Below are 25312 nucleotides of genomic sequence, written 5' to 3'. Positions count from 1 at the left end.
GCTCTTTGAGTTGCAGCAGTGGTGTCTTTTGACCAGTCACATGATGGTCTTGTTTGCCCTTGATCTGGTGGGGCAGGAAGCGAGGGTACAGATGGTGATGTAATGTGACCGACGTGAATTGAGGGTGTCAGTCCAGGGCACGGAGGCATGTGATCTGTAGTTTACAAGGGCAGCTTCCCATTTGTTCCAGAAAATTACTGGTATGTGGTTATTTAGGGCTTTAGTAATAGGCTTAGGTTTTTAAAGTAATTTGGGTGCATTACACTTGGAAGTTCAAATAAGTTGATTGCCAAGTTCACCCGGGTGTGCGCAGCGCCTCTATAGACAGTGGGAAGGGCCCTGATATATTTCAGTTAATGCATAAGTTGTCTGTGTTAATTTTCGATATTTTGTTTACTGGCCCTCTTCCCTTTTAAGTTTGCTCCCTACCCTAATTACTTGTTTTCTTATCTTTAGTTATATTTTCTCTGTAGCCATTGGCCTGCTTACAATTTTTTCTTCCCTCTGGTTTGTTCCCAGGAGATCATGAGTATTTGAGTCCATTTTAGTGACATGGTAACCCACTCCAGTGTTCTTGCCTGGAGAATCCCAGGGACGGGGGAGCCTGATGGGCTGCCGTCTATGGGGTCACACAGAGTCGGACATGACTGAAGTGACTAAGCAGCAAGGGGACCTCCTTGGTACTCCTGGGGTTAGGACTCGCCTCTGCTGCAGGGGCATGGGTTCAGCCCCTGGTTGGGGAACTAAGATTCCAGAAGACACATGGCACAGCCTAAATAAACAAACAAATGCATTGTGTCCTCAGGGGGAGCTGTCTTTCTTAGAAACATAAGACATCCTGCATACAAATCATGTATTCACTCATTAGTCTTGCCATCATTTGTTCTTGGATCTCTGTTCATTTCTGACGTGGAAGGGAGTCAAGTTTAAGCTCATTCTGATAACGTGAGGTTTGTTTAAAAACTCAGATTTTCAGTTTTAGACGGTGATTACCACATTATTACTTCACGCATATTACTTATTACCATGTTGTTGCTGTTCAGGCATTAAGTTGTATCTGACTTTTTTGCGACCCCAGCATATTTCATCATGTTGGATTAAAATTTTTTGGAGGGATACATGATTCTGATTCTGTATTTACACCTGTACTTTGATCTTAAAAAATAGAAGTTAAAATGTCATATCACATAATATGGCTGCTAAAAAGATGGTTTTTGTGCATCATAACTGGTTGTTTAAGCCCCCAGTGAGAACCTCCTTTCTTACTTAGATTACTCTGTGGATCAGAATTCAGATCTGTTACTGGACCAGAAATTTGTCCAACCTTTTCATAACCTGTAATGTAAGGACAAGACAACAGAGGTTCCCGAGACAGCAACACCCGGCAGTCTTTGTACACAATCCAGCATCAGCCTTTAAACCAGGAGGTTTGTTAAAACATTTTATGAGATGAAACTGGCTAGAAATGACTGGCTCAAGCACATTCTCGGGGTGTCACGTAGATGTGAAAAGCTATCTTCGGGGAGGGATGTTACAGGGTGCCCATGCCCACCCAGACTGTCTTGTCTGCACCAGGACAGGCCCCCACTGGGTAGGTCTTGAGGAAGGTGCTTGTGTAACCTGGTACTTCTGTTTGTCTATGTTCAGGAAGTCAGTGATCTTTGAACCTTTAAGGAATCCTGTTCTTATCAGAACTTCTTTTGATTCCTCGAGAGGTTTTCTGGTCTGAAAACAGCACGTGGTTTTAGTTGCACTCTCTAATTTTCCTCTGGTTCCAGATGTATCAAGGCTTGGAGCTATATGGCTTTGAGTAGAAGTCCTCTGGAAAGTTGTTTAAAACGCAGACTCCTGGGCCGCAACCCCAGAGATGATGAGTGTCTGGTCCTGGATAATAATAGGTCCTGTGAATCTGTATTTTTAAGGAGCATTCCTGGCATTCCCAAAGCACGTGGTCCCTGGGAGTTACTTTGAGAAATGCTCTAGGATTTGTTGAATTTAAGTATATTTAAGAAATCTGTAATAATTGAAAGTATAAAACACATTTTTTGTCAAGGGACCCTTGAGCTTATCTGTAAACACCGTTTGATTGTGCTGCTGTTTTTCCCTTTTTTTTTGGCCGTGGCTTGTGGGACCTTAGTTCCCCAAAGAGGAATTGAACCTGGGCCCCAGAAGTGAAAGCACCAGGTCCTAACCACTGGTCTGCCAGGGAGTTCCCACATGCTGCATTTCTTAAAGACTGTGATGACAGCAGTAATTGATAGAAAGCTGTATCAATGTATCATACTATTTTATATATATGTATAAAGTGGGTTTCCCATGTAACGCTAATGGTAAAGAATCTTCTGCCAGTGCAGGAGATGCAAGAGACCTGGGTTCGATCCCTGGGTTGGGCAGATCCCCTGGGGGAGGAAATGGCAACCCACTCCAGTATTGTCTGGAGAATCCCATGGACAAGGGAGCCTGGCAGGCTACAGTTGATGGGGTCACAAAGAATGACACGACTGAGGGCACACACACACACACACACACATACACATACATAAAACAATGTATATAAAAACATCATATATGTTTTTCGTCCTTGAAGGTGATCACACGGGTTTAAGTCTTTTTCTTCCCTGTTATTTTAGGTTAAGGATCGGGGTCCAGAAGCCACGCGAAGATTTTTTAATTGGTTTTATTGGAGCATTAATCTTGGAGCAATCGTCTCGCTGGGGGGCATTGCCTACATCCAGCAGAACGTGAGCTTTGTCACCGGCTACGCCATCCCCGCTGTCTGCATCGGTGTCGCTTTCGTGGTCTTCCTGTGTGGCCAGACCTTCTTCATCACCAAGCCGCCCGATGGCAGTGCCTTCACCGACATGTTCAGGATACTGGTATATTCCTGCCGCCCCCAGAAGCGCATCAGGGAGCACAGTCCTAGCGGGTGAGTGGCTTTATTCTCATCATAGGCTGCTCCACGTGACTTATTAACCACTCTAAAATAAAGTGCTCGCTTCTGTCTGTCCTGTGCTCACCGTTGAGGGGGTCATGGGGTGGGAGTTGAAATGTCTCACGGCAGCGCCAGGAGTGTGAAGTGTCTCCATCTCCATCTTAAAGATGAGCCAGCGGCCTCCCTCCTTCCCCGGCTCGCGCTTTTTCATTTCTAACCTGCACTTTGACCCTCCTCTCACTGCTGATGTAGATGGAGGCCCCGGACTGCTTAGCTGTATAAAGAGGATAAAGACAGAGGCTTGCCGAGGGCATTGAAGAGACAGTGTTAAACTTGATACATTTCTCTTTATTTTAAAAGGCCTGGACAGTCCTTTGGCTCAGAAACCGAGCAGTTGCTTAGTTTGTAGGTGTAGGCTCCTTAAGCAGTGAGCCGCTGCCTCCCACTTCAGGGCCAGCAACTGAGCAGGTCAGCGCGGGCCGTCCTCCAGTGGTCACGTCAGCTGCTCTCTGTGGACAGGATAGCAGAATTAAGATGCTCGTAGGGTAAGGCCGCCGTCCCGTTAACATGGGACTTCCCAGGTGGAGCACTGTCTGCCCACGACCTGAGGTTTTAAAGCCAAAAGTCCCGGGTCTCAGGGAATCCCGGGCAAGCTCTGGCGGAAGGTCGGTCACCCTAGTTGCAGAGTAGTGAAGAAAAGTCCAGAACTTAGCTCACAGAAAGACCTCAGAAATTTTTGGTGTTACTTTTGACATGTAAATTAACGTGTATTAAAAGACTTCCCTTTTGCCTGTACTATTCTGGGAATTATGACAGATTTATTCTGTCAGGTAACCACAGTCAGAACGTAGAATATATCCATCACCTCAGAAAAGTCCTCGGGACCATTTGGAGTTGAGCCTCTTAAGGAGTATTTTGATCAAGACAGGGGCACTGAGATGGGTGCTCAGTCCCCGAGGAGCCTCCTGCCCCTCTGCAAGGAGGGCCCCCGTTGCAAGAACGTTCTGCAGACTGACCCGCGACTGTCTGCCTCCTCGTGGCTTGTCTCCTTGTATCCTGTTTATGTCCTTGGAGCCGTCACAGATGTCTCATGTTCCTCCCACGTGGTGGATCCCACAGCCCTGCCCCTTCGCTCCTGGCTCATGCCTCTGGTTGCTTTATCTGTCCCCAGGCGGAGCTCCACAGACTCCTAAGTGCATTCAATGTCGCATTCAGACTCACAGTTCAGAGCAGCTGGTGGTGCGACCACACTGAAGAATTTTTAACGATTGAAGCCCCGCTGCCTCTGCAGCTGGCAGCAGTGCTTTACTGGGGCCTCATTTTAATTCAGCAAAAGCGTGATTTCAGATCCCAGATGTTTAGCCTACAGATTAAGTACCCACTAGCAAAATGTGTCATTAAAGTTTCAGAGTGTCTTTCTGGGTGGTACCTGGTACACCTGTGCAAGAGGACACACTTGCTTTGTGGACATGTGGGTTTTGATGCACAAATGGCGTGGTAAAGACTACTGGGACTGGGGAATCTATTTTCCCTTTATGTTGGTTTTTGAAGTCTTCCTTGGCACAATTCAAAGAGGACCAGCTTGCAGAGAAGTTGATGGTCTGGCAAATTCTCTTGACAGTACTCTCCTTATGCACGGGTTGGGGCTGTCTGATCTTGGGCAGGTCAGTGACCTTGCAGAGCCTTCTTTTCCTTCTTGTGCAGTTGGAGAGGTCCCCTCTCATAGGATCATTGTGAGGCCTCGTAAGCTGATAAGAGGCCAGTCAGTGGTAATTAATTGATGAGGATGCTTTTGCAGAATGTCGCTCTAGAAGCGAAGGAAGCACTGCATCACCCAGCATTCCCTTATTTATGGGGCCGATTTCATCTGGCCCAATCCCAGTTTCTTTCTGCTCTAGGTGGTCTCTGTTTTGTTTTTGTTTTTTTTTGCGGGGGAGGGGGGGTCTCTGTTTTGAAGATGTTTTAATGCTGTTTTAGATGTGAAATCCATGCCTGTCAGTTCAGTTCATCAGTGAGTGGAGACAGTGCCACACCCTTTGTGAGAGACTTAACCTCTGTGAGTTGAGGATCTGAGAGGTGATGGCCCCACCTCCTCCTGGGAGAGGGTGCACAGCTGCACACACAGCCTCGGCCAGGGCTCTCGGGGAGCACTTGTCTGTGTGCCTTGTCGTTTGTGACTTGTGGCTCCATGTTGGACCCTTGTATGTTACAGAATAATAACACTAACAATGTGTGTGACGTGGACAAAGTTTTAGATGTGTAGTGACTTAAAATAGTTTTTAAAATACTTTAATGATATGAAAACATAAGCATTATAGCCAGCAACCTGTGTGCATGACTGTGTGTGTGAAGTGAATTTGCTGTTTGACATTTGAATGTATTTAGAGAAGCATTGGCCGCATGATGTGTAATCACTGATAGAATCTATATTAGGTTTACAGGGACTTTACGTCTTTGGCCAAAAAAAAAAGGAGAAGCTATAAAGTTTTTCAAATAAAAGTATGAATAATAGTATGTTTGGAATTTAGTGTTTTCACATTAAGTGTATTTTTCTAAGTATTTTTCCCCATTGGACTCAGCTTCATAAGGACAGGAGATGTATCTTTTTTTATTTATGTGTGTTTCCTCAGCACTCAGTTAGAAACAGAATGAGGCATATAGCAGGTGCTCAATAAATGTCTGTTGCATTTACTTTTTCTGTCCAAAACTTGGTTTAAATTTTATAGTTTTCAATTTTTCCCTGCTCAGAAAGGTCAGGTTTAAAATGTCAATGTTAAAAGACAAAAATTATTCACAGTAGTTGGTGACTCAGTCAAATGGGTCAGGAGTTTATAAACTAGAAAGCTGACAGCTACCATTTATATCCAAGTCCCAGAATTGCAAGCATTCTTAATGGTAATTTATTTCTGGTTTTAGAGAAGGGTGTGCAATTAAAACTTTTTTTTTTTTTTCCTCCTATTTTACCACAAAGGGCCTTAGAGCGTGTTTCTCTGTTAAGAGTGTTTTGGGTCGGGAAAGGCCTTGGAGTTACCCCTGAGACCTGGGACCTGTGCATGTTATAGATAGTAAGGCAGGCCAGGGTGAGTGAGTGGGCAGGGCTGCCAGCACCAGAGCCAGGACCGGAAGGCCTCCTGGTACCAGAGCCAGCCGAGAGCTCTGGACTGGGACCGTCGGGCCCGAGCATGGAGGGGAGGCCCAAGGGCGGGAGCAGAGGGACAGGTGGCCCTACAGTGATCTGGACCTCAGGTTCTACAGCCAGGACCGCCTGGGGTCAGATCCCAGCCCCGTTCTCTGGGTGTGTTGCCCTGGGCACATTTCTTACTGCTCTGTGCCCTGACTTCCTCCTCCTTGCGGCGGGGGAGGGGGGTGCTAGTATGAGTGTCCTGGTGCCTGACAGGGTGGTGATCAGGGCCCACCAGTGGGCACTCTGTCATCTTCCCCCAAGTGACACCGTCAGGTTATCATCAGGAGCATCACCCACTCCCCTTCTCGGCTCTTCCTTAAGTGAAGAGCTGATGTCTTCTCTGCTGTAACAGAGCCCTCCCTCCCAGTCACACCAGTGTGACTGCAATACAATAAACCAGCTTGGTTTTGTAACAGAGTTTAGTGTTGGTCATCGAGTCTTGACAGTTGATAAATAGCCTAATTTAAGGTCCAAACAATCCAGTACAGTCGTCTTTTCAAATGCTCACCCGGTGATGTAGCTGATGTAGGTGTCACCAGCTTCAGGTGAAGCTGCAGGCTTCCTCCACACCGCAGGACCAATGGCCAGTGTGACAACACTGGGGATGAGGTCGGCCACCTTCCAGACAGCGCTGGGTGATCCCACCGTGATGGTGGCCAGCGTCACACTCTGGCTAGGAAGTGCTTCCATCTGCTGATTCCGGACGTCTCCCTCTTTTGAGGAGTAGTCTGGGTGGCCACATTGGGTGGGGGACGATTAGTAGGTAACGGAAGGGGGTTTGAGCAGATTCAGTGCAGCAAGCTCATTTCCTATCCCCAAACCTAATTTGTTACCAAATAACTGATTTCTGGGGGTGGAAGAAAACTAATTCCTTCATTTTATTTCCCAAAGTGAAGGCATTGGAGTCTTTCAGCAATCTTCTAAACACAGTCTGTTTGATTCATGTAAGATGTCTCGAGGAGGGCCATTCCCGGAAGATAAAGTGGAAGATGTGAAAGCTCTTGTCAAGATTGTCCCTGTTTTCTTGGCTTTGATACCTTACTGGACAGTGTATTTTCAAGTGAGTTTTATATTCAGGTCTCATTTCCTCTCTTTCCCCCACCGTGAACACTGCCCCAGCACTCAAGTTCCTGGGTTCCCTGCTTTCTTTGCCATAAGTCTCCAGGATCTTGGAATCTTGATGTTAGTTGTGGACTCATTTTTGTGGACTTAAATGTTTTGAAAACCTTTTTTAAAATGAAGCTAAGAATGGGCATACCTCTGTTTTTCCAGGCCCCACCTTTTAATTTCTCACTGGGGTAGTCGTTACTTCTTTTTCAAAGTTCATCTTCAGACGACCTTTATGGTGGCCAAGAGACTGACCTGCCTGTTTGCCAACCTGACCTTTTCAAGTCTCATCACAGAGTAGTCTGGGGGAGGGGCGGCTCTCTGCAGGTCTGTGACAGCCGTGCACATGTAATGACACTGCTTTTTACACCCAGATGCAGACGACGTATGTTTTACAGAGTCTTCATTTGAAGATTCCAGAAATTTCCAGTATTACAACCAATCCTCATACGGTGAGAACAATTGAAATGATGTGAAAATTGTCATTGGGGGTTTACGTGACAAATGAATTTCTTCTGCCAATCACAGATACTTTGTAAATGATATAGGTAGCTTGAACTAAACATGTTCCTATTGAAATGGAATTTTTACTCTGTTTTTTACTCAGTTACTTCTGAAACTGTCTTTCCGTTGGTTATGTCCTTTACTAGATTAAATTGACTTTGTGGTGGTTATTCAGTCATTAAATCGTGTCCGACTCTTGCGACCCCATGGACTGTAGCTTGCCAGGCTCTTTCCAGGCAAGAATACGGGAGTGGGTTGCAGTTTCCTTCTCCAGGGGATTATCTCGATCCAGGGATCAAACCTGCGTTTCCTGCTTGGCAGGCAGATTCTTTACCACTGAGCCCCCTGGGAAACCCAAACTAAGTTGCTACTGTCAGTTAAACATGAATATTTGACCTGTTTCTTCTTCCCCCCAGAAAGCACAGAAAACCCAAATCACATCCCTTTAGAAATGAAAGCCTTTCCTCAGATCCAGTGTCTTGAGACAGACTATTTTCCTAGGAGGTCATACTTGTACAAATGAGCTATTTTTGAAATAAGCTTTTCCCATTTAGACGTTAGTTGTCAAGCAAGCAGTTGCTGACACTGCAGAAAAATAAGCCCGTGTCTTCTGCATCTCCAAATTCTAGTTTCCGGCAGCCTGGCTGACCATGTTCGATGCTGTGCTCATCCTCCTGTTAATTCCCTTGAAAGATAAACTAGTCGATCCCATCTTGAAACGAAACGGCCTGCTCCCATCATCCTTGAAAAGGATCGCCGTGGGGATGTTCTTCGTGATGTGCTCAGCCTTCGCTGCAGGTGAGAAGCTGGCTCCGTTTCTGCTCCCACCTGCTTCCCGTTGTGGGTGATTCGGAATAAGTCACTCATGTGTTCTTTAGGAAGCGTGTGTACTTCAAAGAATGTATAAGGATTATTTTATTAAACTGGAGTAGTGTTCATTTTTTGTTATATGAAGTTTAAGATGTTTTCTCAGGATTTGCTCTTTTATGTTTTTTTAAATATTTATTTATTTGGCTGTGGAAGCTTCTTGGTTGTGGTGTGTGAACTCTTAGTTCCAGCATGGGGTTCTAGTTCCCTGACTAGGGATCAAACCCAGGCCTCTCCTGTATTGGGAACCTGGAGTCTTAGCCACCTGACCACCAGCGAGTCCTAACCAGTGAAATGCTCTGGAAGGTGACTTTTGGGTTGCATCAAGGGAGGCTTATTGTCTCCTACTGATTTAGATTTTAGACCACTAGTAATTGCTAGATAGAGGGAATTTTATAAATGAAAGGTGTTAAATTATCCTCAGACCTGTGATTCTTAATGTCAGGTCCATTAGTCAGTGTCTTATGCCCTGAACCCTTTGCGCTTTTATGTAAAATTTCATGTGTGTTTTTATGGAGAGAAAGTTTTGTTATTTTTTTAAAATCAAATAACGGGTTTGGAACCAGCCTCCATCCCCCAGAAAAAAACGAAGGCGGTTAAGAACTAATGCCCAGGTATTCTAACATCTGTTGGGGGCTCGGTTCTGAGTTCATAATTCTTAGATTCTGAAGTCTAAGCTGAATTATCTTGTGCCGATAAGGCTGAAGGGTTTCTGACCTTCTCACCTTGCTTTGGCACTCTTCCTTCATTAATATTTGGAAATTATTGAACCGTAAAATAGCTTAGTTATATAACAAGACAAGAAAAGCTGATATTCCTGAATCACCTATATATCATCTGCGTTATGAGGAATTTAATGTTAAGCACTGCTGAGGTGGAATTTAATATTCTCTGACAAGGCTTCACCACAGCCTCCATCCACTGTCGCCCAGGTGAACATATTGATACAGTACTCAACAGATTTACAGAAATGAGTCTCTAGGCTTAAGATATCTATATTCTAGACGCTGGGACATCGTAGGGGACAGTTAGGTTTCTTTATTAATGAAATAGGTGATTAAAGGGAGGTCATCTCTGGATGAAGTTCCTGCCGTGTGCTGGCCATGTGATCTGTTTCCCTTCCAGTTCTGTGCACGTGGGCAAATAAAGCCTGAGCGAACAAGAGCTGGGTCACAGCAGGGCTCTGGTGGCAGGTTTCCTGACTGCGGAATCGGCGCTGGGCGGGGCGCCCTGGAGCAGAGGAGTTGTGCTGACGGGGTGGGGGGTGGGGGTTCCTGAGCACTTGTCGTGAGCCCAGCTTCAGCCTCAGCACCTCTTCTCTTTCTGGATAGGAGAGCCCCGCCTGTACCCCAGCCAGCCAGTCGCACCCCACGGACAGGTATCCTTGTCAGCTGCCTGTGGGAAAGGAGAGATTGCTGGTTTCCGAGGCATCATCTAGCAGACTCTGGGTTTGGTTCCTTTAACACACCATCTTCTCTTTCAGTTTTGTTTATGGCTGAATAGCTTCTTTGGAGGCCCTGAAAACCCTGGGGTCATCCCTCCCGGTGGTTTCTGGCGAGCCTGTTGAGCGGGTCATGTTGGGCAGGCAGCGCTGCCATTTCTTTCTTCCTTTTTTTCCTTCTTTCTTTCTGTCTTTCTGATCTTTGGTTGTGGCATGTGGGATCTAGTTCCCCAACCAGGGGTTGCACCTGGGCCCCCTGTGTTGGGAGTGCAGAGTCTCAGCTGCTGGACCACAAGGAGCCCCAGTGCGGCCTTTTCAAAGCACAAGCAGTGCCAGCAGTTCACTTCCTGCCCCGCAGGGTCGGACTGCCATCAGGTGGCCGCGGGCACCTGTGGGGAGGCAGGTGCTCTGCACCTGTGTGACCACGGCCGCTCTGAACGTCAGCATCCAGATCACTTGCTTAGACACGGAAAACGCCTCCAGTGCTGACGGTCTTAAAGAGGCTCTCTTTGCTGAGTGACCAGATATTAGGAAGGAACTTAACCATCACTGATTCACAGAGGTTAAACATCTTATAACTTGACTTAGGCACAGTTTATTAAATTTAATCTAAGCAGTGACTGGTGTTTCATGCCGTTTCATTTCCAGCTCTAGTGAATATTATTTAACTGGGACATTAGTGAGCTTTGAATGGAAACCAGAAATCATAACAGCAGACCAACATTTTAATAGGAAAGAGATGATTTTGCCTTTTAACTTGCTACATTCATCCATAATAAATCAGAATCTTCTGTTTAGTACCATCCCTGCTGGAAACAATTCTTTCTTTCAAGTTTCTCAGGTGAGAATCAGGCACACCCAACGGGTTTTCTTCCATTCTGCTTGAGGAAAAAAGAAATGTGCTTTCCCTATCAAAATTATATGTGTTCTTAACTTACTAACATAATAGATGCTCACTGGAGAAAAGGGAACCTTAGAAACATAAAGAAGAAGATAAAGATCAGCTGTAATTTCCCCAGAGATGCTCACTGCTGTGATGGTGCATGTCTGTCTGACTTTGTTTGTGTATCTGTGTGTACATACACATACACTTTTTGTGTTTCTGCGGAAATGAAATCCTGTTGTGTACAATGATTTGAGCCTGATTTGAAAACTAAACCTAAGAAACCCTTAAAGGTATAAAGAAACACTTGTTAACTGTAGGCAGGTTAAAAAAAAATCCACCAAATACAGATGAGCATCTCCCCCCATTGCTGTCCTCCTTCCTCCCTCTCTGTGTCTCTCTCACACACACAGATTTAAGCACTCATAATTCCACCCAAGGATATCTTCTACTATCAGTCTGCAGGTGCATGGGAAAAATCATATATGATGTGATGTGTGTGTGTGTACTTCCTTTGTCACTCGCTATAAAAAAAGAAAAAACTAAAGCATCCTTCCATGTCAAACATTCACCTGCAGTCCTTTGTTTTTGGGTATTTAGGATTCTAGTTCTCACTGTTAACATCATGCATCTGTGTGTGCTAAGTTGCTTCAGTCGTGTCTGACTCTGTGCAACTTCGTGGACTGTAGCTAGGCTCCTCTGTCCTTGGGATTCTCCAGGCAAGAATCCTGGAGTGGGTTGCCATGCCCAGTGAAATTACTTTCCTTCTCGAATCCCCCCAAGGAAGTCCTAGACTCCCTCCGTTTACCCCAGACTTTGATGGGAATGCCTTCAGCTGCTCACTGTTCACAGTTCACTTGCACCTCTTAGTTTGAAATAGGTGTTTATGATGATGTTAAATATCTAATCTTTATTTCAAGTTTACTGAGTATTTTTGGCAGAAATGATTGTTGAGTTTTTCTCAAATATCTTATGTTGGTTTTCAGGAGGATGACATGCCCTCCCCCCTCCGCCTTTGGCAGCTCTTGTTTTTATTTATTTTAACTTCTGGTGTTTAACTGTTGAAATAAATTAAAAACCCTGTTTGTTAAAAGGGCTGACCCTGATGGTCTGATTGGAATCTGCTGCTGTTTTGCTGAGTGACTCCGCATCTCTGTCTAACCAACAGCAGTCTGGTTTGGTGTCTGGATTGCACAGCTTTATTAAAGGGTTGGTAAATGCCCTGTTTCTGGAGGCGGGGTGTGTAAAACAGGATGAGAAATTTCTGTTTGTTCCCAGGAAGTTCCAAGTCTTTACCTGGAAAATTACAAGGGTGCATCACTTCTCTGAAAGGAAATATGATCATTTTTCCACCTTTTCCAGTTTTGCTCAGATCTTGTTTTTTGCTGAATCACTTAAGCTTTTTATTTTTTAGTGTCCTTAGAATATAATTTATTGAGTTCGAGAAATTGAGAGGAGATAAAAATGGTCATTTAAGTAGATCTGTTGCATTTCCTTCCTCTTTTCTAGTTTCACTTTTTTATGTGTTCTTTTTTGTTAGATTGGCCAAAACTCTTTTACGATTTTTCCTTAGATGTATCTCTTGAATTTATTATTTGACTGTTTTTATGTTTTCTCAGTGAATAATTAAGATATTAACTTTTATTATCTTCAGTGTGTTTTGTTGATTTCTTTTTCTCATTTCTTGAGTTAAATTCTTCCCTTCTATTTATTCGTTCCTGCTAAACAGTAAAGACCGTGTTGTTCTTTTAACTGGCCTGTTACTGTCTTTCTATCAAAGTCTCTTGCACTTTAGTTTGTTGTAATGGTTTTTTTTTTTTTTCCCCAGAAGAATATTGAAACTGTGGTTTTTATTTTCTTTTTGATCCAAGAGTACTTTTAGAGAACTTTTTTCAGTTTATAATAATTGATGCTGTTGTTTGTCCATTTGCTACCGAGAAAGCTTTAGTTGAAGAGTTGAGAGAGAGCATGGCTTTGTAATTCCTGTATCATGCATTTCAAGGCTTCCTTCTTGGCCAGTATTCCTTTCTAAAAATGTTTGTGGGGTGCTGCACAGGATGGTAGGATAGCCGTAGTGCTGTCAGCTCTGTTAGTTCAGATCCTGTGTAGCAGGAGCCCTGGAGTCCAGTGCTGCCTGGGGTTACAGGGATCACGTGTGTCCAGGGATGCGGCGGTCTGTGCAGGCTCTGGTGAACGGGAGGCACTGTCCAGTCTGGGGGACAGTGTCCTTAGAGAGGCACTGTTCTCTCTTGGGCAGCATGAGTCTGTTAGAACTAAGCCTGGAGGGGGCACAGATGTTAGTGTCCCTAAAGTTCAGGACGTGGGTCTGCCCTGGGTCTCCTCCAGTTAGCAATGCGTTGCCGAACAAAGCCGTAACTTTCCATTTGCTTGCTCTGACGAGGACCAGCAGGGCTCGTGTGCCTCAGGTTCTCACTGCATTTCTAGCACGTGCTACATGCATAGCCAGGCTCCTCTGTCCATAGGATTCTTCGGGCAAGAATACTGGAGTGGGATGCCATTTCCTCTTCCAGGGGATCTTCCCGACCCAGGGATTGACTCTGCGTCTCTTGTGTCTCCTGCATTGGCAAGCGGGTTATTTACCACTAGTGCTACTTGGGAAGCCAAGACAAAGCCTTACCCTTTCCGTGCACTTGCTCTGATGACCAGCAGGGCTGGTGTGCCTCAGGTTCTCGCTGCACTTCTAGCCTGTGATGGTATTTTACTCATAAAGGTTTATGGGGGAGTGGCACTGTGTGGGGAGGCCACACAGGAGCTCTTCGGTCCAGTGAAAGCCCAGCCAACACCCCGGTCGGTGTTCTTGCTCCATGTTTCGCTCTGGCTCGTCGTGAGTGTAGATGAGCTGGCAGCAGGGAGCAGCAGGCACAGGGTCGAGTGGGCACAGGAGGCCTTTCCTGACCCTCGGTGTGTTTTCTTGATGCCTCCTTCCTGCCCTTGGTTGCCGAGTCTCCCTCCAGGTGACTCTGCCCGCCCCTCCTCTTATCCGACCTTTGCTGCTGCCACCTTCATTTCCTTCTCACCCACAGTGTTGGGTTTTCTTTTGTTTGACCTGATGTAAGTTTGTGTTGTTAATTGAAGAATTTGCCCCTCTTCCTTCTATCTTGGTTCTCCCAGCTTCTTGTCTTGTCTTGGTTTGTACCCGCGCTTCTTGTCTCTTCCATCATGAGCTCTGTGGCCTCCCAGGGACAGGCCTGCCCAGACCCCGCAGGACCGCTGTTGCCCGAGGACCGCTGTGGTTCTCTGTCGGCCTCTCTCAGGACCCTGCTCCTTCCTCTGTTCTCTGTGGTATCAGCCGTGTGCTCCACACCTCCCCATCCTTCCCCCAGTCCCACCAAAGAGGCGCTCTGTTGATTTCACGTGTTCTTGTCTCAGGGCTTGGTCCTGGTTTGTTTATGACCCCCTTGCCATTGCCCCTTGGTTTCTGTTTGTTTTTCACCCTCGGCCTTCACAGGAGTCTGCGTTTTCCTAACTGATGAGACCACAGCAGATTGTCCTACAGCTTACTCCTGTTCTCTGCCAGCTTGCCAGAAGTCAATGGTACCTTTTTTCGTCCTGGTACTAAACCCGTATATGGCTCCCACCAGTGACACCCCACCATAAACACACAAGCACACTCGGTGTCGTCTTCATGCTCCCTTGCCTTTCCTATGAAGGGCAAGAGATTATCCAGCGTCAGTATTTATTCCCCTAAACCAGGCTGAGTGAGTTCTTCCCTCTCTCTGTACTTAAATCTAACCCTTCCAAGCTAGAGGGTTGGTGGCCAGTGCAGGGCAGTGATCTTCCAGTCCGAGGGTGGTGGCCCAGGGCCGGCTGGACCTTGGCTGAGCCAGAGGAAGCCTGTAGCACTTCAGCCTTGCGTTTGAAGGTGCTCCAACCAGGATAACACTGCGGGCCCATTGGGGCTGCCTGCTGCCCTGCCAGGGAGCAAAGCTGCTCTTTTTGGGCAAGGCCCTTAATGCCACCACCAGTTTCCTGAAATCACTGCTGGGCTGAGCCTCATATTCCCCTTTCCAGAGCAGCAGACGCTCTGCAGACCTGGGCTGCTCCTGTTTCTCAGTCACAGGACAGTTGTGAGGGCTGAGGGCTGCCTCCATCACCACCTTCAGGGAGGAGACGCGGCTTTCCACGTGGAAATGAGCTAGGAGGTCTCACCTTCTCTTGGGTCTTTGATGTGTATTCTCTTTGGATATTTGAGATGTGGTGTGGGGGCAGATTCTTTCACTCTGTCAAATCCTGGTCCTTTTTTTTTTTTTTCTTGTCCTTTTTCATGCTAAGATCTTAAAAGGAATCTATATATATATATATATATTTGTTGTTTAGTATCTCAGTCATGTCTGACTCTTTTGTGATCCCATGGACTGTAGCCCACCAGGCTCCTTGTCCATGGGATTTCCCAGGCAAGAATACTGGAGTGGGTTGCCATTTCCTTCTCCGGGGGATCCTCCCAACCCAGGGATCGAACCCACATCTCTTGCATCGGCAGGAGGATTCTTTACCACTGAGCCACCACGGAAGCCCCTTATGTATGTATATTCCAGTATTCCTCTGCCCAGACTCCTGTCCTTCCTCATACTGTTTTAAACACATAATTATTATGTATACATTAGCTATTAGAGTCCATTATTTGGACTGCTGCTGTTGCTGCTAAGTCGCTTCAGTCGTGTCCGACTCTGTGCGACCCCATAGACGGCAGCCCACCAGGCTCCGCCATCCCTGGGAATCTCTAGGCAAGAACACTGGAGTGGGTTGCCATTTGCTTCTCCAATGCATGAAAATGAAAGGTGAAAGTGAAGTCGCTCAGTCGTGTCTGACTCTTAGCGACCCCATGGACTGCAGCCCACCAGGTTCCTCCATCCATGGGATTTTCCAGGCAAGAGTACTGGAGTGGGGTGCCATCGCCTTCTCCGGACTAGAATTCCTTAAAAACATTTTTACTCTAAGAACTTGGTCCTACGGGTTGTTGTTTTAAACTTCATTTCAATCTGTTTTTTTTTTTTTTTTTTTTTGTAGAGTAGCTATTTCTGATCTTGCTTATTTTCCTGTGTCTGTCTGTCCCACCTGACAGATGACTGATAATCCAGGGAGTCCTGGCTGCTGCCGAGGGCAGAAGGCCAGTGTACAGTCATCCCCCTTATCCCTGGCTGTGGTTTCCATCGTTTCCGTGACCCCAAGATCAACCACAGTCTGAAAATACCTACAGTACAGTGAGATGCTTAGGGAGACCGCCAACTTCACATAACTTTTATTGCAGTGTGTTGTTATCATTGTTCTGTTTTATTCTTAGTTACTGTTGTTAATCTCTTACTGTGCCAGATTTATAAGTTAAATTTTATCAGAGGTTTGTGTGGGCAGGGAAAAAAATAGTGTATATATATATATGATGTAGAACTGTTCTCGGTCTCAGGCATCCACTGGGGTCTTGCAGCGTATCCCTCACAGATAAAGGGGGACTGCTGTCGTTCGTTGATAAGGTTGAGCCCATCTAATGGGGAGATTGGCATTAGGAGCAGTAGTGGCAGTCGTCGTAGTCATGGTCATCAGTCAGTGAATCAGCGTAGATGTGTTACCTTGAAGGGAAGATCATCTCCAGATTTATTACCTTCTGGTAAGTAAACAGTGTGATTAATCTTTTTATTGCAGGACTATGTAGCTTTCTCTTGCTCCTCTTTTTGAAGGAAGCAAAAGGCGTTTAGGTGAGCGATCCAGAGCTTAGAGGGTTGTGTTAGGCACGCTGAACGCTGGTTTTATAAGGTGCTGCAGAAGCCCGCTTGAGATATGGATGACATGACTGCTGGTTTTCAATGACCTACTTCGGAAGCTGAAAGGGGGAAAGGGAAAACTTCCTGAGCTTGGGGGCTTGGGGGGGATATGTGTCATCTGGTGTTAACCTTTCATGCATTTCTCAGAATCATCGACAGGCATCTTGTCCCAAGGATCTGGTTTTTCAGTTTAATTACAGATGTTAGTGAATAAATGCTCATAAGCTACTTATGAATTGTAGGGATTTTGGAAAGCAAGAGGCTGGACCTCGTGAAGGAGAAGACCATCAACCAGACCATCGGAAACGTCGTGTACTACGCCGCGGACTTGCCCATCTGGTGGCAGGTCCCGCAGTACGTGCTGATCGGTGTCAGTGAAATATTCGCCAGCATCGCAGGTGAGGTTTCCTCCCGTCGGGGGCGTCTGTGTCCAGTCCCCTCACTGCATGATTAAGGCCGTGCTGTTTCCTCCCTCGTTAGGCTGTGTCGAGACGTAACCGCACGGTGCTCGGTGGGTGTTGGTGGGCAGGTGCGGTTCAGAATGTGAATCGGTGAGGAAAGGGTGACGTTATGGCTGAGGCTCCCCTTTCTTGGTGTGAAAGTAGGATTCCCACAACACCAACATGAAGATGACCTGCTGCAGTGCGTCCGCAGGAGACAGGAAAGGAGAAGGACGAGCCCCGCTTCAGGGGCCGGGGTTTGGCTGCCTGGCCTGGCACTGGCTCCCCAGCCCTGCAGCCCTGCAGCCCTGCTGCCGCAGCCAGGCCTCAGGCCCCTCACTGCCCGGCTCTCGGTGTCTGCCTGTAGATGTGTCAGGGAGAAACCTCATTTATAAAGCGTGTTCTCACAGGCCTCTCTTCCCTGTTGCTGAGGTCCCATGGTGGCATGTGGATGAGTGAATTCTGTGCAGGCCTGTTCCCTGCTGCTGGGAATGAGGGAAGGAGGAAATGAGTGATAACCAGAGACGGCCGGGCTGTGGGCGGCGGCTTTCCCCTCTCCTCCCCTCCCCCTGTGCTCACGTGGAATTGGCTCATGAACTTGGGAGGGAATAAATCAACGAGGCCGGCCCTTCCTTTAGAGCCCAGCGCATATCTCCATGTCTGGGTATCACGGCAAGAACTGGGTTATAGATGCGCCTGCCAAAACTGTTCTCAAACACCTTGCCTTTCAGGTAGAATTCCTAAGTAGATTTCCCCATTTTAGTGTCAGAGGTTCATTTGCAAACTCACATCAGTTAAGAATGTAGGAAATTTGGCTTCTTCAACTTCTTTCCATGAGGAACAGGAAATTCCAAGAGCTGGCAAGTCAAATGCTGCCCTCTGATGCGAGCGTGGAGGTGACCACCACCTCTTGGGGTTTCTAGGGGCTGTGGTGGGAGACGAGCAGCCAGCCGGGGGCTGTCTCACAGCAGATAGGGGCTGTGCCCAGAGTCCCAGGTCCCCGAGGGCCATGGTGCGGAGGCAGCGCTGTGTCCTCTACAAAAACACTCTTCATCCCCCACCCCCCCAGGCCTGGAATTTGCATACTCGGCTGCCCCCAAGTCCATGCAGAGCGCCATCATGGGCTTGTTCTTCTTCTTCTCTGGAGTTGGGTCCTTCGTGGGCTCAGGACTGTTGGCGTTGGTGTCCCTGAAGGCCATCGGGTGGATGAGCAGCCACACGGACTTCGGTAAGGATCCCCCGCCACCCATGCCCACCCATCAACAGTGAGCAGCATCCAGAGCCCCGGCCCTTGGGTCACGTGGGCACCTGGGACTGGATGCAGTCAGTGTCTCTGGGCTGGGTCAGGAGCCCCACCCTGCTCCCCAAGCTGCGTCAGACCACCCCCTCACCCCATTTGCCCACGTCACACACGATCTCCCGGAGACTGGTGAACCTCTCCTGCAAGGTCGGCCTTGACCACACCCCGCCACCCGCGGCCGAGTGGCCGCTGTTTGTTCCCAAACCTGTGATGGGTAGGCTGCCTTCTTTCTCAACCGTCAGGCCCAGCACTGTATTTTATTAGCAGGCAAATAAAATCTGTATCACAAATTTCCCTTCATTTATCTTAGTTTTATGTTTTTTTTTCCCTGACAGTACCTTTTAATTTCTTGCAGTTAAAATAAAATAGACAATAAGTTGCCTTTTTAAAAACAAATATGACTCGTGATCAATCATAATGGAGTTCTGCAGCCATTGCCAGTAGGTGGCATCTTGAGCAAAATCACTGGCGAGGGATGAGAGCTCTGCTCTTTGCAGATTGATGTCGCCTGTAAACGGACCCAGAGGTGGAGGCGTCTTTCTTCTTTATATGTTTCACCGGTAAAAAGCACCATTGCTTTTGGTTGCTTTTCCTTGTGTAGTTCTGTGGTATTTGCTGTCCCCTGGTACTTTTAGGTTGTAAATCCCTGTGGAAACCTGATGCAAGCCTAAAGACTGTTCTCCAGAAATGGCAGAATTCCAAAAGCCCTCCCATGATGCAGTTAAAATTCCTGTCCTGAGGTGAGAGTTTAGGTCCGAGAAGCCCTGATAAACAGAAACCGGAGCCCCATGGTGATGTGGTCCAGCTGTGAGCACCGGGGCTGTGGGGGTTGGGCAGGCCCAGCCTGGTTGTGGTGAGGAGGGGCCGCCCTCCTCCCTGAGGGTAAGGTCCGGTTACACAGGGGTTCTGAGAGTTCTCCTGGGTTCTTGGTGTCACAGAACAGACCTCCTTCAAAGACTTGTTACAGAGATCAAACCTCTGTAGTTCTTCAGATGTAGCTGCTGTTTCTTAGTTTTTGTTTCATTTTTAAGTGAATCGTAAAGGATTGATTGGCTTTGGTCATCCTTGATGCTTTCCAGTGATTTGCTCCCCCCACTGCTAATTTAATAACTGTGGTTTGCCTGTCATTCATCCTTCCTTCTGACAGGTGATTTTAATACTTGCAGCTGTGAGGGTCACCTCCAGCGCTGATGCACACAGGGACCGGTGCTGGACCTGGGTCCTGTGTGTTGATGTTATTTCCACGAGAGGGAGGCGCCGGTCGTGTGTCCTGGATCGGCTGCCCTGTCTAGGAGCGCAGGTGGTCTCCCGTTTCCCTCGAGTGCAGAGAGCTTGCGCCCCTTCTGCCTGCAGCCCCAGGAGCTGGGTGCGATGACGGTGACGCAGGAGGGCATGGCAGGGCTCCCTCTCAGTTAGGGGCAGAGCTGTTGGGGCGGAGATGGGGGACAGGATGGGACTGGGGCACCCCACTCCCACCCCCAAGCTGTGCCACATTCTTCTGGAGGAGGAGCAGAGGCCAGCTTCTCCATGCCCTCTGCTCCACCAGTGCTCAGGTGGCGGTGGGAGCTGACTCAGTGCTTCCCAGCAGACGTGTGGATCACTTCCTGTCGGGTCCCTGGGCTGTGGTCTGTCTCTTCACTGTGTCCCTCTCTCCCCGTCCTCTGCCTGGCCTGCTCGTCTTTGTTGTGTTTAGACTGGGAGCCACATCTATGCTGTGAGGGGCTCTGGTCTTGAAGTGCGCAGCTTGGTGTGCTCTTCATCCCGACCCAAGTGCAGGACGGCTGGAAGCCTTCCTCCTGTTCTTGCTGCGTTAAGCCCCCAGGCCCCGGCAGGATGAATTGCTGTGATGCCAGCCCGCTGAGTCCTGTCGCCTCCCAGTCCTCTGCCGCGGCCGGCGTCTCACTCAGCGCTGTGTTCTCCGAGTCGTCCCCAGTAACTGGTTCTTTTGTTGTTTTTGCGGAATATCTATTGTACAAATAAGTCACAGTTCATTTCTCTGCTGTGCTGTGCATGGGTGTTGCGGGCGTCGCCAGTTGGAGGCTGTCATGAATAGAGCAGCTGGGAATGTTTTTGTGCATGTGTTTGGTGACACGTGAGCTTGTTCCTTGGGGCCCAGGAGTCTGTCTTATCAAATAAAGAACACCCAGAGTTTACCACCTTCATATGCAGTTACCTTCTGTCTGATAAGAGGCCCAAGAAAGCAAAGGCTGATTGTGATAGCTTTTAGGTGGTGGACCCGGTTCTGAACACCCTTCCTAGCCCAGGCTGAGACTTGCCCTGACAGGGAAAACACTGTGTACAGTCCGCTCGGCCTGCCGGCTTTCAGCTCTGCTAGTTTTAACCTCCTGTGTCGTTTGGGGAAGTGAATGTTTCAGGATTGGCACTTTGGCACCACCCCGCAGTGCCATGGTGGGCATGGGCACACCAGGCTCCAGAAGAGGGGGTCTCTGTCCAGGGCGGAGCCCCGCAGGCAGTGAGGACCTAACCATGGCTTTTCAGTATCTGTTGAATAAATGGTAGAAATTCTAGGTATTACTGGATTTGTTTCCAAAGCAGTAAACATAGGAAATCGTTGTCTTCTACAACCTGAGTGAGAATTCTTTAAAAACATGTGAGTGATTATTATGCAAGCACGTGTATTATATCTGTTCGTTCATTCTGTTTAATGAAAGCAGTGTTGAACGTCTAATTTTAATGAGTGTGTGTTCAGATAGAAAAAGGAAGTTCCAGAATAACCCAGCCTGAGGGAGACCTGAGAGGGAAGGAAGTCTGGTGTACCAAGTAAACAAAGTGGAAGTGCTCGTGAAGCCCGGCCGAGAGAACCACGGCTTTCTTCCGAGACGCCCGCTTCCTCTGGACACCTTGCTGATGGACACGTCTCCCCGCCCCTCTGCTTGACTGTGTCAGGCCCTTTTCAGTTGGTGACAAGTGGTGGAAGCGGTTGTGGGGACAGCCGTCTGCAGGGAGCTGGGGTGACCTTCGCCCACAGCCCTGCGTCTCCACGCCAAGGGGCCATGGTGGGTGGTGTTGTGAAACCTCGGTTCTCTGGTGTGCAGACCTGGTACCCCAGACCTCCATGAAGACTGGGGCTCCTCACGGGTACTGCTGAGGAGGCGGCCTTCCGCCCTGGGCACTTCTCATGGCAGCGCTGTTGCTGCCTGGGGGCGGGGTGGGGGGCTGGCCACCATGTTTTCGCATCTTACAAACGAGGAGACTGGGCCCAGAGACCACGACACTGGGTTTGAGCCTGGTTGGTTGAGCTCTGAGGTCCATGACCTTGACCTCCGCCGCCTCACGGTTTGTCAGGAATTAAGTGGAACCTTGCGCGTAGGACGCCTGCATGGTGCTCGGGCATTCAGTATGTCAGCTCTTTGGCAACCTGAAGTTTTTAAGGAGAAATTTAAAAAGCAGATTTGTATCTCCCCGTAGCATGTGGCTTGTGTGTTCAGCCGCCTGCCCTGGCCTGTGAAGGGTACATTGGAGTGTATCTGATGTCAGGTGACAACGCAGGAGTGCAGGAGTCCAGGACTCCTGTGAGACATGATGTCCAGGCCATGTCCTGGGCCGCTGAGTGGTCTTGATAAATGTACAGACTCTGGACCCAGGATACCAAGACCCTCCGCTTCCAGACCTGACTTGGGGACAGTCAGGCTCCTTGTCTGTGGAGCAGGAGAGGCTGGTGACAGGGCCCCAGCATGGAGCTGGTGTTGACGTACAGCCAGCTTCATGGTGGCTCTGGGAGCAAGGCACTTGTGTACTTCAAATTAGGGATAGAATATTCTTTTTTCTTTCGATTTTTTAAATGACAACATTAAAAGTCACCCTGACCTTGGTAGAAACCAAGTTAAAGAAATTGTAAACTTTCTTTCTAAACCCTTGTTTCTTTTTCCTTTCCTTCTCTCCAGGCAACATCAATGGCTGCTATTTGAACTATTACTTTTTCCTTCTGGCGGCCATTCAAGGAGCCACCCTCCTGCTTTTCCTTATTGTTTCTGTGAAATACGACCGTCAGCGGTCGAGAGCGAACGGCACGCCCACCAGCAGGAGGACCTGATGCTCCCGCACCCCTGTCGGGTCTGTTGGACGGACAGATGGACGAACGGATCCATGGGAAGGGGCTGTGGGGGCTCAGAGAGTGGATGGCTGACTTTCTGAGACTTGGCGTGACACCGGGATTGGTCTCTTCTCTTACCGGTAGCCTAGGTGAGTGCTTCCCTGCGGTTCATCTCCTGCCGTCTGGGCCTTCCTGGAGCAGATGCACAGGCTGCCGCAGGCTTCTCAGCACCGAAGACCCTGGTTCACCCTGCAGCTGGTCTCCTCTGGCAAACACCCGCAGACGCTGACACTGAGTCTCTGGAGACGACACCCATGCGGGTTGGCATCCCAGTATTTTAAACAAGTATCTCATCTCCTTGCCGTAAAACCTGCGCTCACCGTCTTCTTCTTTCTTGATGAATAGACACCTGTTTCCATTTAAGAACAGGAGGATTTGTTAAGAAACGAAACGGTGGTCAAGTGCCGCAAAGGTTTTATAGAGAAGTCCTGCTCATGGTTTCTCTCCTAAGCCACAAATCTTGCCAACACCAAGTTCCTCGGTACAGGCCGGCGGTGAATGCATTTTATCTGCTGCTTCAAATAGTGCTAATATTTTAAACTGTTGAGATCGCTTTCCTGTTGTTTCCTTAAGAACATGATGTACTAAGAACTATTTAAGACCATGTGTTCATCTCAACCTGTGACGCAGCCTGACGTGTGTTTTAAAACCTCGCCTAGTCAATGCTCGTGTACGATTTCACTGTGGCACCACTGAGACTGAAGACCCGCTCTTGCGGGGAAGGACCTCCGCTGAAGGGCACTGGTGCGAGCGGGGACGGTTGGCAGTGTTCACTGTGAGCCTGAACTGTCGACAGCCGCTGGCTCTGGGCGGTGGGGGTTTCTCGTTTTGTCTAATAAACTATTCCTCATTTGTTGCTGTGCTTTTGGTATAACTTTATTATAAAAACACCTTGATTTTGAGACCCACTGACTGCTTCTCTGTGTGCTCTGTCCACCACCGTCACACGTGTGCGTTTTATGTGTGGACGTCGTGTGAGTTCCTCAGCTGTCACGTAGACCGTGTGAGGGGTCCTCAGGCAGGAACTGGTGCAAAGTCTCAATAAAACGCCTGCTCCTGCTGCAACTCTTTGACTGTCTAGGAGAGTGATACTTGCGCCTGCTCTGTACTAAAATACAATTTTATATTATTTATGTTATTTTGTTTGGAGAACAAAAAAGCAAACACCTTACTCATCTGGGTGTGAGTTTGTATTAAAGATAAATAAGGGTTGGAAAGCCCTGCTCTAGGAAATAAATACACCATCCTCCAGGAGTATAGTTTCAGCCTTCAGGATCCATTACATATTGAAAACCATTACCTCATGCTGTCAAAAAATCACATTTTTTCTGTAAGGAATCGGGCACAAAAGGGAAAGGGGTTGTGTGACGAGAGCTCAGCCTGTCCCTGGGCTCTGTGTGGTGCACGTGCCCCAGGCGTGTGGAGGCGGCATGTGGGGCCCACGTCCTTGCCCAACCTCTGGGCCTTACATGGGCTGGGAATCTGTACAGGTAGCCAGGTACACCTCTCCTGTTAAGGGGAAGCTGTCTAGAAAGCCAGTCGGTTAAAGAACTGATGGCCTTTTAACTTTCTACCTGAATTTAGAGAGTGTACCATTGTGGTTGCTGTGTGGTGCTGAACAGCAGTTGAATAAACAAATCCACAAAACCAGTATGCTGTCATGGGGTTCTCATTAAAACACATGCCTGCCCTGCAGACCTCGCTGTGGGTCTCCAGCCAGTGATCGTGTCCTCCATTGGAAGACGCTCGTCTCTGCTTTCTCTTCCTTGATGGTGGATGAAACTGAGCGCTCTATTTCTGCTCAGTCTCATGGGCGGGTTTAAAGAGAACGTTGTCATCAGGCTGAGTTCTTTGTCAGGAGCTCACGCATCTCCAGGTTTCTCATGGAGCTCGAAGGCTGCTGTCCGTCTTTCTGGCTTCACGGGCGGGAGTCCCACCTCTGAGGGGCGACTGGAGCATCTCTACCCACCTCAACATCCGGATGTGGAGGTGGCCTCTTCTCGGGAGAGCAGGGAAAGCACAAAATGATACATATAACACTGCAAAGTTTCAAAGCAACAAGTCCTTTCAAAATTACAGGGGGCCTTTTATGAAACCCTGATCACTTCTTAAGTCCAGGTAATAAAGAATGGATGATCTTCAATATTAGTGAACTGTTCCACTCGGCGCAAAACAATCCCGTCGCTTGAAAAAGCGCATTAAAGAAGAGCAGAGTGCTGTGATAATCCGAAATCACCACACAGTTTACGGGCATCTTTGAGCAGAAATCATTTGAGCAGATACTTTCAAATGTTCATTGCAACACCTTGCTGTTTTGAAAATAAGGCCTTTTAGGGGAAATAATACATGTTTAAAAAGTGCTTTTGGAACTAAGACAAATTAAGGGAGCAATACAAAATGCAAAGGAAAAAACAAAACACCTCCAGACTGCATAAGTGGAACATCAGCATTTGCTAACTTCCAAGTGGGCTAAGAGAGGCACGCACCTTGGAAAGGAAGTCAGGCCAGGGCCAGGGAGTTGCACCTGCAGTCTCATCTATGTTAGTGCCTCCTCCAGACCCGAGCGCAGGGAAGAGGGTCTAGGGCTGACAGCTGAGCAGACCCAGACAGGAGCGACTTCACCACAGCCAAGACTCCATAGTGACGACCCAACAGGAACCACATTCTCTTCCCAGTTCCAGGCTGATTTTCCGGCGGCTCTGCCTCCTGGCAAAACAGGTTGAGTAGGGAGTGGAGAGGAAGGCACCCGACCGTGGTGCTCTA

General features: G+C 48.0%; 1 protein-coding gene across 1 annotated transcript in view; it reads left to right on the top strand.

Annotated features, from left to right (window-relative positions):
- Positions 1-23458, top strand: part of SLC15A4 (solute carrier family 15 member 4) — a 29255-nt gene extending 5797 nt beyond the window's left edge. Inside the window, exons 2-8 of the mRNA XM_027567044.1 lie at positions 2631-2926; positions 7008-7176; positions 7598-7675; positions 8357-8525; positions 16938-17093; positions 18205-18363; positions 22341-23458. Coding sequence (XP_027422845.1) covers positions 2631-2926; positions 7008-7176; positions 7598-7675; positions 8357-8525; positions 16938-17093; positions 18205-18363; positions 22341-22489 — 1176 coding nt within the window. The 3' untranslated portion in view covers positions 22490-23458. The remainder of the gene's footprint in view (positions 1-2630; positions 2927-7007; positions 7177-7597; positions 7676-8356; positions 8526-16937; positions 17094-18204; positions 18364-22340) is intronic.
- The last annotated feature ends 1854 nt before the right edge of the window (positions 23459-25312 follow it).

The sequence above is a fragment of the Bos indicus x Bos taurus genome, chromosome 17 (assembly GCF_003369695.1).
Source record: "Bos indicus x Bos taurus breed Angus x Brahman F1 hybrid chromosome 17, Bos_hybrid_MaternalHap_v2.0, whole genome shotgun sequence".
Classification (NCBI taxonomy): domain Eukaryota; kingdom Metazoa; phylum Chordata; class Mammalia; order Artiodactyla; family Bovidae; genus Bos; species Bos indicus x Bos taurus.
This window is presented reverse-complemented; position numbering and strand designations above follow the sequence as displayed.